At 39.0% G+C, this 19266-nt stretch overlaps 1 protein-coding gene across 1 annotated transcript; it reads left to right on the plus strand.

Moving 5' to 3' along the window:
- The first annotated feature begins 4335 nt into the window (after positions 1 to 4335).
- On the plus strand, positions 4336 to 18788 carry LOC121064563 (carbonic anhydrase 3-like). Its single transcript, XM_040546229.1, has 7 exons — positions 4336 to 5393; positions 5825 to 6022; positions 11346 to 11464; positions 12273 to 12365; positions 13290 to 13355; positions 13527 to 13682; positions 17635 to 18788. Exons 1-7 carry the CDS (start codon positions 5348 to 5350, stop codon positions 17752 to 17754), a joined length of 798 nt encoding a protein of 265 aa, XP_040402163.1. The 5' UTR covers positions 4336 to 5347; the 3' UTR covers positions 17755 to 18788.
- Positions 18789 to 19266: the final 478 nt, after the last annotated feature.

Here is a 19266-nt window from a genome sequence, read left to right on the forward strand (position 1 = left end):
AGAAGTGAATAATCAAGAGGGATGGAAACAATATAGAGAGGTAATAGTATTCTAATCAGCCAAGGACCTTGCAGTAATTCCTGGTCCCTTGAGCAAAGCCTAGATAAAGTCATTTGGGAGGAATCACTATGTCAGGATAGCTGGAAATAGCAACCTCCTCCACTCTCTGGAAGTGGGTTATGAAACATGAGCAAAGACAACCTATTATCTATTTCTGGAAGTAGTTTTTGTATCTGTATAGCCATCACCATCAGTAGCATCAAGGCTTTGGCTTGAGGATTCTCTCAATTGCAGATCTACCCTCCCACTGTGCTCCTCAGAGTTTTTAGCTTACTGACACAGAAGACACTTTTGTTGAGCACTTTTCCATGACATGTAAGCAAAGTGGATTCATGTTTTGCTTTCTCTTCTAGGACTTTTTCTCTCATTAGCTATATTGCAGAACTATTTCAGTTCAGATATATTTCAGTCTTTCTAAAAAAAAAAAAAAGTAAGGGGCAAGATTTGTACAATAATTCTAAAAGTGCTCAGGTTTGTCTTACCTCTAAATTATCTTCTGATAAAGACAGGCATCAGTGAACGTGCTCGGGTAGTCTCCCTTTGAGAGAAAGAGAAAGAGCTGGGGACCTTAGACTGGGAAGTAGCACTGCTGTTTAAGTTTATAAAGATGTTGGATTTCTTTTCCAATTTTTCCTTATGTGTGTTCCAATCCTAAGCCTGAGAATTTTTATCAAATCATTTAATACCAAGGACTCAGAATAAATAGTTTATATAAGCTTCAACAACTTACCCTGGGAGACAGTCATCTGTTTAACATTTTACTAGATATTTTCATTTCAGACATACAGTTTAAGGTCAATGTAAACCAAATAAAAAACACGAACTATACATTAGTGGAGAAGAGTCACCAAATTGCATGAATTTCACAGCAGACATGTTCAGACTCCGTTTTTATGAAGAGATGAGGTCAAATTCTTATTGTCCTAAGACTCGGTGCCAGAGCACGGATGAGCAGATGGCTCAACTCAGATTTCATTCTTGAATGGAGACTTTGATTTCAGTGTACATGCCATGTGGGTAATCTTACAGTAACACCACAATAGCTATTCTATTAGAAAGCTTATAGGGTTCTGTGTATTGAATGTGCTTATTTATTTATTTATTTATTTTTACAGAATGGGTGTTGTCTGATGACTTCTTAACTTCACTTCTTGACTACTTTTATCTCTGAACTTTACTATTATTTCTAAAATGGATTTTAAATCAGAAATCAAATCTGATTGTTTGTTTGTTTCTTATCTGACTTTGTTATTATCTAAAGCTGTGGTATTTATTAGTTCCAACACAAGGATAGGACCCACCAAATTGTGACCTGTGATCTGCCCTGAAATAAACTTCTGTATCCCATCAAGAAATTAGTACAACAATATTTTCTGAAAGTCCAGGTTCTAGTGATCTGTGCAGGGGATGAATCATCAAGCATCCTGGAATACTATTTTTTACTGTGTCATTAATCTGCTTTGTAATCATGAGCTACTGTTAGTGCTCCTGACTGCCTACCTCCTTCCCATCTGTCTCTCAGGCCTTTGAAAGAGGTCTCATTATATGTTTGTGTGATATCTAGCATGATAGGTCCTCTGACTGTTGCTGCTAGACATAAAGACTAAATAGCAACAATAATAATCCTAGGATGTAATACAGCCTATAAACACATATGTGAAGGAAACACATTTTCAAAGGAAAAAAAAAAAAAAGTAGGAGCCTAGCTGGGATCCAGAGGAAGCTTATGTTCTCAAAGTAAAAAAAGATACTCTTTAAACCTTATAAAGTGATTTAATCTTAGCAATGTATATGGAGAAAATATGTGGTATAGGAAAAAATAATGAATGACTAATCAGAACTCCACAGGGAAGACACATAGCCATGCATTTTAATCAGTGAAATATCAGTACTCTGGGGGAATTTTTATTTTATTTATTTTTTTTTGCCATAGAGAGTGCCATAGAGATCCCATTGAGAACATGTTAATATATTTTTTAATTTTTCTCCTATAACTTTCTCCCATAACACCCCTATAGCTTTAAAAGCAGTTATTGCCATGCTGTCTGCAAAAGTATTTCACTGATTCCAGTAGTCTCTGCATTGCAGGCATTGGTGTGTATATTGTAATCTGGTTTGTGGCAGACTGGAATATGTCATTGTCCAATACTGAATGTCATTTTTCTCTGTGAAAGCTCTTTGTTTCAACCTCCTCTTTAGACTAAATTTAATTGCGACTGTTCTCTTCTATTCAATCTGTGTATTTACTTAAAACACTTCTCTAGTCTGTAATGTGTAGAGAACTTAGGCCATGTCCACCAATAAAAAAGACCAACAAAGACTTTTAATAGTTTTCTCATACCAGAAGAGGAGATTTTCTGCTAGTAAGGTCAGTGTTTTTAAGTTATTCTTCTCAGGAACTTTCTAAGAAGGACAGGCGTGAATATTTCACCCAGAGAGATGTGTTGGGGGACACTGTGCACCCTTGCAATCTACTAGTTATTATCTACTAATCTACTAGTGCACATTTTCACTGTAAATTCATAGATGCCTACCTAACAGTCCCAAAGTTTAATCCTGCCCCAACGACATGGGTGAACAGGAAAAATGGTCTGATTGTGAGAAATGGGTGACCTGGGACAGGTTCCTTGGTGGATGCAGGGCACATATTTGAAAAAACGGTGAAGTTGGGGAAATATTTGTATGTGGCAGGTGAGACACACTGATTAGCTTCAATGCATATGTCTATACTCATGTACCAGAACTCCATTTATTTTTTTCTCTCTTCTTCCCAGATATTTTCTCACTGTGGTTTCCCTGACTTACCACTAATTTGGTTTTAAGAAGCAACATAAAATTGTTTTCACAAAAATAGGCTGAGAACCTGGAAAATGTGAAGAGAGATTGGCTCCAGCTGATTGAATGCTGGACTGGAAGTAGATTTGCTTATAATTGCTTTCCAGGGTGCTCTTCATAGTCCTGGGCTACTACAGATAGACTGTGATTATGTTTGCAATGTAGCTCTATCTAGAAGACAGGCAAGTGTCTGAGTCACCAGAAGATGCTGTGGATCTAGAGATTTGTCTGTGGGTCATGATAGTGAGAAAATGGTGGGAAATAGGAGTAACAAAATGAGGAAGAGGTGGGAAATAGTATGTGCTCTGTAGAGCATAAATATGTAGCTCTTGTGTACGGCGTTCATGGCCCCACTTTTCCTATTAAAAAGCTACTGGACTGCCTTGGGAGGCTCGAAACCTTCATCAGTTATCTTGCCTTTGTTTGTGGCACATGCATATGTATTTGTTCTTTGATTGACTTTGCTCTTTAGCTTCAATAACTCTTCTCATTTCTTGGTGTTTACCTCTCTGATGTGTATCTACAGAAAGCTGTCACTTCGCTCTTCCCCCTGTTTGCTATGCAAAGCACACTGAGCTTTTATAGACTCCTCTTGTAAAAGAGGTTCTTTGGTGTTCTGGTCTCCACAGCACTTGTTCCAAATCATCTTCATTCTGCTTTACTGAGCACACACACCAAGAAGCACAAACCTATTTCAGAGGAGGTCATACCAGCATCCCTCCAGCTCCAGTGAAACTACCAGGCCTGATAAGCCCCAGTTTGTACCGGCTTTTTGCGAGCAGTCCCTGACCATGTTTACTGACATTGTATGTCCAACAAATCCCACTCTTCCCCCTTCTCTTTCACTTCCACTTCGGATCAGAAACAAACAAACAAACAAACAAACCTGTCAGCCAAGACCATGATTCAGGACCATTGTGTTTCACTTTCTGCTACTGAATTTCATCCACTGTAGCTTACACAGTGTTCAGGGGTACTGGACTTTTCCATACGACAACCCCACACTTACAACCTGTGCCATCTGCATTTTTCTTTGATGGACTTGTACTTTTTCCCTACTTCATTACTACTTATTAAGATAATTCCACTTCTTGTTATTCAGAAAGTCAACTAAAGCATAAACCACAGTAGTTCACCTTTCAGTCCAATATCTTTTCTTCTGCCAAGTTAGTCTGTCACCCATTTTACAACAGCGTGTCTGTATCTAACTCACCTAATAATTCCCCATGTGACAGAATAACAAATATTTTTCAGAAGTTATTTGAGTTCTGCGCGTCACATGCGTGTCAGATAAGGAACATGCACATGCTAACATGTATGCTTACAATTTTAAGTGCACTTTGATGCATAACACCCTGCTAAATGAAAAGAGAACAGAAGCAAAACAAACAGATCCTATGCTTAATTCGATAATGGAGACTTTATTTGCAGCAGGCAGGAGCTGGATCTTCAGCTAGGATGATTTCCACTTTCCAAGAATCGTTGCAGTAGGAAGCAGCACCTTTTTAAAGGCCGGGGACAACCGACACCACAGTTTTTGTGGGGAAGGTGTTTATGACAACAGTGGGAGACAGGGAGCAACACTGGATTCCAATTGTATATGTGGAAATTTTATAGGGAAGGGTGTGAATCTGTGATAACCATTTGCACCCAGAAGCTGTCAGACACAGTGCCTCATCCCCAGACGACCTCCAAACCGGTGCTGCACTGTGGATCGAGTGGGAAACATGTTGCTAACGCGGTCCCCTCAGGAGACACCCAGCCTGATCTAACCTGAGGCAGTCTCACGGCAAGTGGGCTTTCCAGATAAGACCACACAAAGCCCAGCAACGTCGGAGAAACACGAGGGCAAGTGGCACCATGGCAGAGCATCTGGGGCAGGTCTGTATTGGCTGTGCACAGGTGAAGGGTGTGCACAGGTGTCCTCCTGTGTAAGGATAAGAACTGTGGCGACAGAACCCGTAACACTCCTCAGCCTCAGCCCGAGGAAAGTCCAAATTTGTGAAGAAACTGGACTGCTTGCTCTGGCAGCCCTGTAGCTCCTTCACACGTTTCCACACCCCACTCAGAGCTGGGGCAGGCGGCAGCAGAGCCGTCCTCTCAGCAGCCCTTCCCAGCACGGCCTCGGTGTGCTCCAGCCCCCGTGCCCCACCCAGGACGGCCGGGAGCCCCCGCACCGCCATCCCCTCCGTGCTCCCCACACATCGGAGCCTCCCCACACAGCGGATCCCCAGCCGCCATCCCCCCGTGCTCCTTCACGGCGGGGCGGCCCCTGACGGCGGGGCGGTGGCGGGCGGTGCGAGGGAGCGCGGCTCTCCCCGCCCCGGGGCCCCGCTGTCCTTCTCGGCGGGGACGGGCATGGAGCTGGCGGCAGGGTATAAAAAGCCGCCGTCAGGCCCGGCCACTGTCTTGCCAGAGCCGCCGGGAGGGGCTGGGGCGAGGCAGCGGCACCATGATCAACCCCAACTACTACCCCTGGGGCTACGACAGCGACAACGGTGAGCTCCTGTCCGGTACCGGCTTTGCTCTGCAGTGGGGTGCCTGGGGCCGAGGCTAGGTGTCCCATCTGGGTCACCACCTGGGTGTACCCCGTCGCGTTTCTAGCCACTGCCGGGCTTTGAGCGCACACCTTTCGTTTCCTCCCCCCGGTGTGTTGTCAGGCACCTGCTACGTGAGATCTGGGGGGTGCTGTGTGGGTTTGGGTTCAGCTGAATAACTTGTGGTGTGTAATATCCGAGCTGGAATGAGCTAATTGTTTGTTACACGGCTCTTGACAGGCCATGACTAACAGCCAGGTGATTAGTAACCCACTTGCTAATACATTTTATTTATGTTCCATAGCACAGCAAAGACAAACTTGCATTTGTTGTGAAACAAGTGCAACTCATACCTAGCTGGAAAAGGTTTTCATGATATTTCTCTTTTCTAGGACCAGAGCAGTGGCACAAAAATTACCCTATTGCCAAAGGGCGCCATCAGTCACCTATTGAAATCAATAACAAAGAAGTGCATTATGATCGCTCCCTCCTGCCGTGGTTCGCTAGTTATGACCCTGGTGCAGCGAAGACCATCCTCAATAATGGGAAAACCTGCAGAATTGTATTTGATGATTCTTTCGATAGATCAGGTTAGTTACGTTTTTACCTTGAGCTGTTATGGTATATTAGCGAATATTTCTCAAATTGTGTGAAAGGCAGAGTGCTCTGAATGCTCATGGCTGTAAGGAGGTCTTTATGTAGCACCTGCATGGCACATACAGGATACTGTGACCCCAGTGCCCTGCACAACTGGTGGGAAAGGCCTGTGACTACTTTTAAAGTCCATGCCTAAAATCCTAGGGAATGGAGAGAACTGCAGATAAGCTTGTTGCAGCATGAATTAAAGTGAAGGGTAAATTTCTGCACTCGCCACAGTGCTGTTGTGTTGCTTTCCAGGGGCCCATGCAGTCCAGGCTTTGCCTATGAGGACTGAAATCCATTTGAGGCTATTTGACATGACCAGCAGAACATCTGTAACTATGTATATGGCTGAAGTCACAATACTGGAAAACTGTACCCATGTAATTTCTGGTAAATGAAGTATTGAACCAGATATCGCCACTAAGTCACTTTATTTAATCAGTTAAAACTCACTTTGACATTCATAAAATTTTGTCTTAATGAGGATAAGAAATTCCAGCATTTCAGTTTCAATGTCCAAAATATTTTAATGTCCAGAATCTTTTATCTCATCACTCACAGTTAATACAAGAAGTAATGTGCTGCATATATAATGCAGAGCTTTTAAGAGTTAGTGGGGCTATGTATTTTGAAAAGATGTGTCTGTTCTGTTCAACAGGTGCTAGAAGTATTTAGTTTGCGTTGGCATAACCATTGAAGTTTCATGTTGACACTGTTGGCTATATTTCAAAGGGAAAACATCCCATTAAAGTATGAAACGGCATTAGTACTAAGATAAAAGGGAAAAATCAAATGCATACCTCGTTCTTTATTCTTATATCAAGGTCAACAGAATTGTGTTATTATTTATAGCACATGAAATGGTAAGAAAAGGAAAAAGGAATGTCAGTTTCAGTAAAGTATTAAAAAGTCAATCTTCTACACTGAACAGACTAATTTAACTACAGTATAAGCTTCATTACAATATAACTAGGATTGACTGCTATAATTACTAAGCAGAATTTTGCTTATAGGTTTGTTGGTCTTAAATACCTACATGAACTAATTTAGTTTAGATAAAATGACTTGGGTTTCATAAAAACTGAGTATCAAAATGTGTGTAATGGACTAGGTAATACACTATCAAAAGTCACAAATGACTACGCCATCAAGAGTTTGATTACCGTTCTAGCAAAGTAGTAATATTTAGTGTTATTTGTATAAAAATATTATTCTTAGTGTCAGATAGCATTAAACATAAGTAAAGACAGGTAGCTGTGGCATATGGGAAGACCTCCATGACCATTGCTTACTTTTTTTTAACCATCTCTTTTATTTGTTGGAACAGCATCAGATCTATGATTCTATATATCAATGGTTGCATCTCTTGCATTACTGTCAGTTATTGTTATAATTACTCAGATTGTGCATGATAGGGAGTATCCAGGTACAGCAATGTATAACACAGATGCAAAGCTGTGGCTACAAAGAGAAGAAAGGTTTGGAACTTTCTGAATTTTTTTCAGATAAATTGCACAGTATCTGTTGTGTTCTGATCTCAGAAATAAAAAGTGACTCACTGGAAAAAAAAAAGTAGGTGTATTTCTCAACTCTTTGAAGGCAAGAAACATTCAGTGTTTATTGTTATGCCTTTTTGTGTTATACCATTGTCTGTAGAGTCTGTGGGTGGTGTTCCTTCTCTGATATAATGCTAATTGCAGGACAAATTCCACTGTGCATACTCCTACTGACTTGAGCAAGTTTGAAGCTTCTTGGATATGTATAGTGACTTATTTTCTGTGTAAAGAAACCACTTGCTGCATAATATATATAATAGCAATAACATCAAAATGAAGTTTTTATTCCTTTGGAACAAAACCATTCTACCTACCTATCTATTTATCTATCACTTTAGCTGAATTATTTCTGAGTTAGCCAGAAAACTAAAGGCTTTCTTTGTTTTCATAACTTTTTCAGTTACAGTGGTCATACTTGTATCTGTAGTTACATCTAGGTTTTTAATAGTGATAGATGAAGTAGATGTAAACATTCCCTAATTGCTTAGTAGATTGCAAAGATGATAAAACAAATTATTACGCACCTCTCTGAGTTTTACTTCTATCGTGTCTTCTCTGCCAGAAAAGCTTTGAATATTCATCTTTTGGACAGTTTCTTAAACTCAAATTATTGGAGAGAAGTTTCTGGGAATAGTATAATCCAATGTAATTCACCTTTTATATTGTAAAGGGCCCTGTTGCTGTTATCTTTGGAGCTACTCCAATACAAGCAATTGGGGAGTTTATCTCCAGTTATTTATAAATTATGCAGTACCTCAGTGCAGGCACACTTTTTTATAAGGCTACCCTGATGCTTTTTTGCAGAATCTTGAATTTTGAAGAAGTCGGTGGGCATTACAGGAATAGCACAGCTAAATCGCCGTGCTTGTGTACCCCAGTAGCTATGCTGCCTACCACTATACTTCATGGCTATACTGCGTACTTCTAAAGGCAGCAAAGTTTTTCCTTCGGTACTTAGCACATTTATCATTTGTGGTGTCTGCAGGAAGGTATAGTGTTAAGGAGCACTACAGAGCTTGGGTCCGGGGGATTTAGGAGCTGAGTTTCTATAAACTTTAGACTCACATGCTATTGTTGGTGGTACAAATGCTTGGACAGTCAAGGGCCTTCTGAGGCTATGGTTATGAAGTGGGTTGGCAGCTTTCTGCCCCTGGAGACGGGGATGCCAGCCCTACCTGAGATCACGAGGATGTGGGAGCTCACTGAGAGCAGGCTCTGATCCAGAAGCACAGAGCTGAAATGGGGGTGTTGCAGTCAAGTAAAGGTCTCTGGCAGACTGGCAGAACTCCTCAGGGACTTCTCTTTTTCCCTGTCTGTCCCCTGAAGAGCACAAAGTTCAAATATGAACAAGAGCAATTCTTCTGCATATCTATTCACTGTTTACTCAAGGAAAATTTCAATGGGAAATGTGGAAGTATGTTCAGAAAGCTTTTAGCAAACACATTTGACCCCTGCAATTAGTCAGTGTGTTTAATAACTGAGATCCTGTTTGAGCAGAGGATTTAATAATGGCTAAAATTTGTCACTGGCATTACAAAGCTGTAGTTTTTACACTGTTACATTCTGTTATAAAGCAGCATATATGCTGTTACAAAGCATAACAAAGGTGATGCATCTTTTTCAGTTGTCAAGCAGTGATACCTTACTAATTTAATTTCACTGTGGTTTACCAGTTCATTTTATGGATGCGGCAGCACGCAAGGGTTGTAAATCTTGTAGGAGCAGTTAATTTTTCTTGTGTTTATAAACACAACTCACTTCATGACTCTGCTTGGTTCTCGCTATGTTTTTCCATTTGACTTTCAAGGTACGCCTTCACAGCCAGCAGGGAAGACAGTTGTGTTGGCATAACTTTGCCAGTCCTACTTTAGCGAGACAGAATTTGAGCAAGTGCTTCAGACTGACACAACATTTTTGTTAGTGTTTTGCAGTGCCTGGTAGCAGGCACTGGTGAGGGTCAGTGTGCAAGCCCAGATAAAAAGAGCAGTAGGACGAGAGTTTGCAATGATAAGGGCCCTGTAGGCACTAAAAAGTGCTGAATTCTTTTCTCCCTTGCTTTCTTGGGCTGGTGGTGCATTTTCCTGCAGTTAGGCCCTGTTATTCTGAGGGAGTCCCATAATTTCTACTTACTGTCATGTCATATATTTTCTAGTTATTATACTACACACTTGCAATTAAATTAAAAAACAAAACAACAACAAAAAAGTTTTGGGAGATATTGGTTTAGAGGCATCTTAGTCTTTGCATCATTCTATCTGCTGAAAGATTGCTAAGCAAAATCCACTGCCTATTTATAGATGAGCGAAGCAGGAATGTGTTGGCATGAGGTGATGCAGAGCTTCACCTAATGCCCAATTGTCTGCTGATGGCCCATCTGTGGAAATAATGACACGTTTTTACCTTAAACTGGATTATTTGATCTTAAAGATCTATTTTAATGGAGAATCGATGGCCTTGTCAGCTACTACTGTTACTGTGTCTGCACCAGCTGTGGTACTGAATGACTGTGGGAACAAGTAAAAGGTATTTGAGAGTAGCAGCTTGCTCTTAATATTCATTAAAGAATATTCTTGATGTCCTTAGTACTTTGTTTCTCGAGGTGATCAAGGATTTCATCCTTTATCTTTTCAGATTTAAGGATATTTTTCTTTACTGTACAAAAACCTATTCCTGAGAACTGCTGGTTTATAGGAATGCGTATTCACTTCTATCTCCAAAAAAAGTGAATGAGAATTGAATACTTATTAGTATTTGGTGAATGTTGAGAAGTTCTTTCCTTTTTATTGTGAGCTCCTTTCAAATACACTGCCTTCATCTGCTGTGTAAAAATGCTAAGATTATCTAGAGTGCAGGCTATTGCTTGTCACAGGCTGAACTTTTCTTTAGGAAGAAAGTTTGTATTCTCAGTGATTGCTTTTCTGGCTCATTTGCTCCCTTCTTCCACAGCCAGAGGGAGCAGCCATTATAGCAGAAGCAGCATCAGTATTTTTGTAGCTTTTTAAACAAAGAAGTCATCATCTGCTGTAACAGATGCAATCTGTAGAATTTTGCAGGAATTTCTTTAACATCCAGCATTTCAGTAGCTGATCTTAATCATGGCTATTTTTGTGTGCTTTCATATAGGTAAATATTAAATTTAGGTGTCTCATGTGTTTTTTTAATATAGGCCTAGCCAGTAGAGATGGAATCACACTGAATCAGTGGATTCTGGAGAGCAATTCAGGTCACCATCTGCGGAGTGCCTACTTAAGGCAAGCAGAATTACTTCAGAGGCTTGACTGTTCTGATTAGGGGCTTAATTCAGTTACCCAAACATAGGTATCTCATGTCATTTTTGATGACCTGATGTAAATCACTTTGCCTCCAGATACAGCTTTACAAATGTACAGTTCTCCTACAGATCCTGTATCATATCTGCCAGCCCTGTGTAGATAGGCATAGCTCAGATGCTCACATTTATGTAAATTAATTAAAACAGTGGTCTCAGTTGACTATTATGGAAGCCAGGCATGCATTTTCAGCTGCCTGTGAGTGGATGTAGCTGAAAACAGTAGCCTGAAGTGCCCTTGCAGATATCCAAGAGGTATGCAGTGCTCTGAGGATGTAGGAGCTCTGTACAGTAACTGTATGTAAATATTTTAAATGTATATTTCATAACAAAAAAAAAGAAAGAAAAATACCTGAGTCTAATGCTGATGCAGATTATCAATTGCAGTGTTGAGAGGTGGTCCACTTCCAGGAGTCTACAGGCTGCGTCAACTTCACTTTCATTGGGGTTCATCTGATGACCATGGCTCTGAGCATGTTGTGAATGGAGTGAGATATGCAGGAGAGGTAAGACTCACTGCTTCTTTAAAATATGTTATAAAGTAGGATTTTCATTATTGTTCAGGGGGACAAGAACTGTCATTTGTCAGCATTTCAAATAGTTCTATTATCTTTAACTATCTGTGACATTTTCTTCTATAGATTCTTATAAATGTGAATTGCACTGATGTAATTCTTACTGTATAATAAAATAAAAACTTTATATGTGCAACAAAAGTTTCCATGTTTTCAAGCCATTGTAGCTTGAAACAGAGGGCATCAAGACTGAATTACTGAGAAGCAATGGAAACTTACTAAAATGCTTTTCTGAAGATATAGTATTATGGCTAAAGTGTCAGATTGTAGCCACAGAAATGAGAAGGAATGCCTTACATTAATTTTCTACCTTTAGGATGGTAAGGGAAGATGAGGAGTGTAGATTAATAATATACAGAGCATACATTTCTATAAATTCTTTACTAGAGTTACTGTAATTTGAAAACTAAATGGAAATTAATTACATATTGGTAGATCACTTCTGAATTGTGTGTTCTGCCTGCCTACTTAAACATCTTGTCTATGTTCCTCGTCTTTAAGATGAGACTTCTTTTAACACTGAGATGTTTGTAGTTCATTTTAAAGCAAAATAGTAGCCTAAATGGTAATATGACTTGTATAATTCATGTAGGAATTGTGGTCTAATTTTTTTGAAGGCTTAAACCTCATTCTTTATGGCCCCAAACTTTCACATAAACATGAAGAATTCTAAATTCAGCCTCTAATGGTTTGCGATTCAATAATGGATCTCTTTATGTTTGTTTCTCTTTGTTTCCAGCTACATTTGTTACACTGGAATCCAAAATACAGTAATTACCTTGATGCTGTGAGAAGAACAGATGGTATAGCTGTTTTGGCCATTTTTTTGCAAGTAAGTAGAAGCATGTATTACTTCTCTGTACTCCTACTGTACACATTCCTGTTCTTGCAGGGTTAAAAAGCAAAATATTTTGAGTTTTTTTTTCCATATTTTCTATGGATTATACCACGTTGAAGGGCTTGACTTTCAATAATGCATGCTTTTCAAGTTATAGAGCATGAGTCATGATATTTCCAATGGTGTTCAATACTCTACACACTTGTCCCAGCGGCTATAGTGTCACCATGTGGCTGGTGGAAACTGTAAATTCAGATGCATTTTTCCCTGCTTTAGGGACACAATATCAATAGTAGCCCTTGGACCAATAGCAATCAGTTGGTTTTTGTGCTAGTCATGGACTGATTTCAGGGACAGATACATCTCCTAAGCTTTTCATGAGCTTTCTACTAGGCAAAATGGACTAATCCTTTTTAAAAATCCTTTTTCGGGGCATGCAGTCTTAGCCTGAAATACCAGCCTTTGTTATTTCTTGTTTAATCAATATTCACCAGAGATAGACGGACATCTGTGTTGAGATCAGCAATTGCAAACAATAGATCTGACCATGAAGTCGTGATTTTAAACTAGAATGAAACTTTTTCCAAAGTCTGTACTTGAGTCTGGAGAGTTGGTGGTCTTTCTTAGGCTAAAATTCACTGTCAATAGGAATAATGATAATAGGAAATTACCTGTGATGCTGGGTTTCTCTACTGATGTAATTTCCTCATTTGGGTCATAATACCTGTTAGGGTATAGAGAGAAGGTACAGAAGGTACAGATGGCATACATATCTTACTCAGCTGGTAGGAGTGACAGGTTGGGTTGTTGTATTATAGTTTTATAGTTAATATATGTTTGGATGCACATATTAAAAATATCAGAAAGGAGAGAACTGATCGTCAGAACTCTGGTTTGCTCATGCTTTCTTCCTCACAGGTAGGGAAAACTCCTAAACCAGAGATGAAGAGAATTCTTGAAGAAATAAATGCCATCAAAACAAAGGTAATGATGGTGGAGTTTTTTTGGTTTGTTTTTTGTTGATTGTTGGGAATTCTCAGGACAAAAAACATCAAGAGGCATGACTTCATAGTTTTCAAATTCTATGTCAGAGCTAAATCTTTACTTAATCTTAATTAGAGCTGTTGAAAATGTTGTTTGTTTGTTTGTTTTAAGGGGAAAGAAGCTCCTTTTCCAAACTTCGATCCTTCAATTCTTTTCCCTAAATCTCGTGACTACTGGACATACCATGGTTCTTTCACTACTCCACCTTGTGAAGAGTGCATCACTTGGATTATTCTTAGAGAGCCTATCATAGTCAGCTCAGACCAGGTAAACTTCAATTAGATGATATTTTACCCACCTCTTTTTAGTTACATGTAGTAAACTGATCTTATCTTTTGATAATGAAAATGCTTACTGGATTCTGTGAGAAATTGCTTGATTAAAAAGACAGTAAAGAACTGAATGCCTTAGAAACTATCTTGGGGATCCATAGGGAATCTGCAAAAATCTTCAAAAGACTGCAGTGTACAACCTAATATATGCAATCAACCTATTAGACCCACCTCCTTATTTGTCTCTGTATGACTTCTGCATTAACATTCTCCAATTACTATTCCTCTACTGGGAACAACTGATTGTTTCCCAGCCCATGTCAGAAAGGTTGTTCAAATCAACAAATATTAGAGACCTTTATAAATCAGTAAGGTCAGAACACAGTGTAGCTGGTAAGAGTTTATAGCTGCAGGACTGGTAGCAAGCAGTAGTTACTATTTATGAGAGTTCTTGCTCTCATGGCCAAGAGATCCCTTGTGACATCAGCTAAAGAAAAGAGGTAGTTCTCTTTCTGTTCTTGTCTCTGTGTTCCCATGGTATTAACTCTTGCTAGTAGTTAAGGGTGGATCTGGATGTGGCTCATACACTTTATTTTACACAGAGCTCAAAACCCAGACCCACTGTAGGAAAGCTCTAACCATTAACCTGTGTTCTGCAGCCATTTAAATCAGAACACTGAAGCATTTGGCTGAAGGTTATTGTTGGGTTCGCACCAACAACTTTGATTATGCAGGATTTTTTCAATCATTTATGTTCTCTCAAGCTTCCTTAGGTAAAGCCTTATTGTTTTTCATGACGTTTGAGAGCAATCACTGGAAAAATTACAAAATAAAGCTGCTATGAAAAAGTGACCATCTGCAATGAAATGCAGTGGGTCAGACTAATAATAAACAGGTACCATAACTATGTTGTACTGAGTGAAGCCAGAGTCCACAGAACTCATCTAATGCAGCTTGGCATTTCCAACTTTTTGAACATTTTACTGTGTAAATGTGTTTTATGGTATGCTTCTTTCAAAAACATATTTTATCAGAATATAAATTTGATAGGTTTGTTGAATCTGTCAGCCCCACCTTCTGGATGATCTCAGGTACCCAAGGAAGTTATGGAAGTGTTGTGTTACCTGCTTGATACTCATGCTTGTATCGTTACAAAGAGGAGAAGCATCAGAAAACTATAATTTTGCATTAACTTGAAAGCCTTCTCTGGTCATTTACTATGAAGCGGTGTTTCTTGTTAATGTTCATTCCCCTCCAGTCCCGTTTGTAGAAATTTGAATTCTTTCTTTCATCACATTTCAGCCAGTGACTAATACCACACAAGTCAGTTTTCTCATCTGAGATTATTCCTCTATTTAGCAGACTGTAATGATATGATATCACCAATTTCAAGACTCCACAGTGAGAAAATGAACATTAATCAAGTGACTGACATGTTAAGTAGGTGTTATATATGGACACATAACTTTTCATCTTAGGTCCTCAGGGTGATAAGGCATTTCATTGTATTCACTGATGTCCATGTATCTCAAAAAAAATCTGTTATTCACTGATGTCCATGTATCTCAAAAAAAATCTGTTTGCTACTACTTTGCATTTATGTGGCTCTTTATCTTTCAAATAATGGAACTCAGGTATGATGTGAACCTTAGCTGGCAAGAGGTGAAATATGGTAATGTATTCATATAACTTACGGCTTAATTTTCACATTTTGTGGATTTGATCTGCCTCCTGTTTCTCTGCCCATCCAAAAATTAAAATATATGGGATACTTTGAAGCTGGTACTTGTGTGGAAAAATACTGGCTCTGGCTGGTTTCTACAAAATAAATCTGCTTAGAGATTTATATTATAGAAGATCAACTACAAATTTTGTTAGGGAAGGTGTAGTCCTTACTGAGCATCTCTGATTTAAAATGTGTTTTGCAAGGAATATCCGATCACATCATTGATCCAGCTTCATGAGAAGAGTTTCTGATCACCACTGTATTTGGGTTATGGTCTTTTTTCAGCTTATCTGAAGTTAGTGAGTCTTGGGAGACATATAGGCAGATCTCTAACTGACCCTACTGCAGAAAAAATGGAGCATCTAAGGTAAAAAGGAAGTTTTGACATATAGATGGGACATTGGCTCTTTCCTGAGATAACTCTTTTCAGCCAGGATTAGCACTGTATGTGAAGTGCTGTATGCAAGTGCAATAGAAAGACTTGCCTTACTCCAGAGTGTCTGCAGTCTGAATAATGCATTCATAGGAAAGGATCATGTTACCAATTATTTCTAATCCTAGAAGGTGTACCACCATCACAGCCCTGTTAACAGTGCTTATTTGAAGTGCATATGCATTTGGATCACTTGGATGCTTTTGCAGCCAGATGGTAGTAGCATATTAGCCACAAGGATAAGTGCAGGCACTGGTAATCAGTACTCTGTAGGAAAAATCAATTCGCCAGAAATCCCTGTGAGATGTAGAGAGGGTGGCCTAGCTGCTCAGGTTACATTTAATGAAAGGATAGGAACTTAACTGTGGAATTCCTCTATCCAATTACAGACTAATTTTTTTCACCTTTATGTAGTTATAGCCTGGATATATGTATGTATGTATTTATTTATTTATTTTAACTCAGTGTAGGGTGTCTTCCACAAAGCAAAAAGCATCAGTCTCTTCTCTAACAGTACTTTTTCAGCATTACCAAAACTGATGAACTATTTTTATCTCTCACAGTTCTCATACAAATTGTTCCTCATCTGAAATCTGGAACTCAGTTTCAGATGAATAATCCAGCTGATGCACATTATGCTGATTATGAATGTGACCCTCACATATCATTTGTCAGGCAAACTGAGATGGTTGGCTTTTCTGAGCCACAGAGTGAAGAGCAGCGTTGAGATGTGTGAGCTAGCTCAGTCCGTAAACTGGAATGAGTATAGTCACTGTGAACACAGTTTCTACAGCCTAGACAGAAGTTCCAGTTCCACTGGGCTTGAACTCAGTACTATATAAGATAGGTACATCAGAGTACTGAAGGCAGTTATGAGCCAATTTGATGTGTGCCACACATGGGGTTACATTTTTAAGTGTATGCACAGAAAAATGTATGCAATCCTCTTCACAGTAAGCCATTCAGAACGTGAAATGTCAAGTGTCTGAATCACAGCTGATATGCTTCCCATCTATTGTCATGCACAGCAGTGGCAGCAAATGAATATAATGTATCTGTGAGTGGGTGTGTGTTTTGCTTCCTTTGAAAATCTGAAAGTTGTAGAGGAAGACCATTATGCAGTTTTGAAGAGGATGGGCAAAATTTTTACAGCATGCCTCAACAGAAATATACCTTGATTTAAAAAATGACTAAAAAGAGTGAAGCTGCAGACACTATTTACAAACTGTCTGAAAACTTGACCAAGTCATCATCCAGATTTATATTGCTGTCACTAGTAATGAATTTTTTCTGTGTTACTGCAGCAGAATTTATCCTCTGCTACAGACCCACAACAGAAGTGAACAATTAGTTTATAATTTATTTTAAAATTTAGCCTTAACACCTTTCAACTCCAGTGGCTGCTTAACAATCAGATGTTAAGGCAGGGTTAGAGTAGAAGTTTATTAGGACATAGGCTGCTCTATTCACATATTCCAAGGACTTCTTACTATTTCTGTAGCTGTACACAGTTCTGTAGACAACACATAAGTGATGGTACTTAACTTCTCACAATCCTGTTCACATAGGACCCGTTGTTTTGTCTCATGACTATTTCTAAGAATATCAGTGCTAGAAAAAGGTGAGTACAGTTCTTGTGGTGATGGTGTGAAGGACATCCTCACAACTTTGAAGGAGGTTTTCTCCCCAGCTTCTGGGGCTGGGTGAGCCTCCTTGGTTTAACTGTTGGGCTGTGGATTTGATCCTCAGGGATTTCTGTCATGACACTTCGATATTGCTCTCCTGCAGATGGCAAAGCTCCGTAGCTTATCCAAGAATGCTGAGAACGAACCTGATCTCCCCCTGGTCGATAACTGGCGCCCAACTCAGCCTCGGTATTTCAGGATGGTGAGCGCATCATTCCTTTAGGACCTGGCTCAGGTTGTTTTTTCCTGAGTGAGGTGACCTCTATAACTAGAAGATGGTCTTGTTTTGGGTTATTTGTTACATTTAGACGGAACTCCAGCTGTATGTTTGGAGGCTGAAACATTGAGTTGTAAAAAGGGAATTTCACTTTCAGAGGGCAAAATTTACACAGGAAAATCCTATCATTAAACTGGAAATAGAAAATCTGTTTGGCTCTTACTGCTTTACTGCTTTAAAATTAGCTTTTGGTATTAGTATGCAGGACAAAAGAAGATGCTACTAACAACTATAAAAGCATTTCCTATTGCCCACATGTCCCTTGGTGCTTGTCTTGCTACAAACTAAAGATATTGCAGTTGTTTTCAGCATAAAACCATATTTTTCAGTAATTGTTTTCAGATTAAGCATATTCTGCTCTGAGCTGCACCAGTTTTGCACATTAATAAATGAGATCGCTCTTTTGGTATTTGATATTCACATAACATATGAAAGGATAGAAAATTGTTTCATTACCATTGATAGCAAAATCAGCATTTAACTTCTTAAAGGACAGGTGTAACAGGATAGGTAGAAATCTATTCCGAAAGTAGTATTCACTGAATTATACTTAGTTAAAACCATGGAATTGGGGAAGAGTTGTTTGTATTTATGTCACAACTGGTTGTCTGTATTAAAAGATTAATTTGCATTTTAATGTTGTGGCAATCAGTGACATGGATTTTGAGGACTTTATCTTAGTATCCTGAATATATATGTTTTTTCATGTATGCAATTAGCTTTTATGTGTTAAAAGGATATTAAGATAGCAAGAGTTATTATTGTTTTTAGTATTTTTTTTAGGCAAGTTCTTTGTTCATGTGCAAATATAATTGATTCTGCTATCAATGAGATTTGTGCATAAATATCTGAAACCACCGTTTGAGTCTTCTAATCAAAAAGCAGTTGACCAGGGTGTTCTTGTCTTTTGTTTTGGAATCAAGAACAATGAAGCAGGATTGTAAGCCTATACTTGAAATAAAAGTATCTCTGCATTAAGAAATGCAACATTAATAAATACATTTACTTAAGAATTTTTGTTTTGTATGTTTTTTTTCCAGTTTTGGGAACATACAAAAATAATAATTCTGTAGAAGTACTTGTCGATGTCCTCTGTAATATGCCTTCATGGAAATTGAGGATGGATGGTATCTTTTTCAGATGTTTCTTTGAACCACAAGAGTACTGATATTTTATGTGACCGCAAGGAAATAGCATCTTAAATGTGCTACATGCTTGAGAGATCTATATCAATTCTTTTAATGAGATCACACTATTGTGGCTATGGCTTTCATGTAATATCATATGAATCAACCAACCCCTTCACAAGCTGATTGTACAACAGAGAAGTTCAGTGTGTATTTAAGACTGTTAATCTGAACCGTAATTAAGATTCAGCTCCAGAAATAAAAATTAGCTACTGCTGTGTCATGAATAGATTCTTAGCTGCCACATTCTAGGGCAGGAGGATGTCGCTGA

Source organism: Cygnus olor, chromosome 2, assembly GCF_009769625.2.
Source record: "Cygnus olor isolate bCygOlo1 chromosome 2, bCygOlo1.pri.v2, whole genome shotgun sequence".
Lineage (NCBI taxonomy): Eukaryota > Metazoa > Chordata > Aves > Anseriformes > Anatidae > Cygnus > Cygnus olor.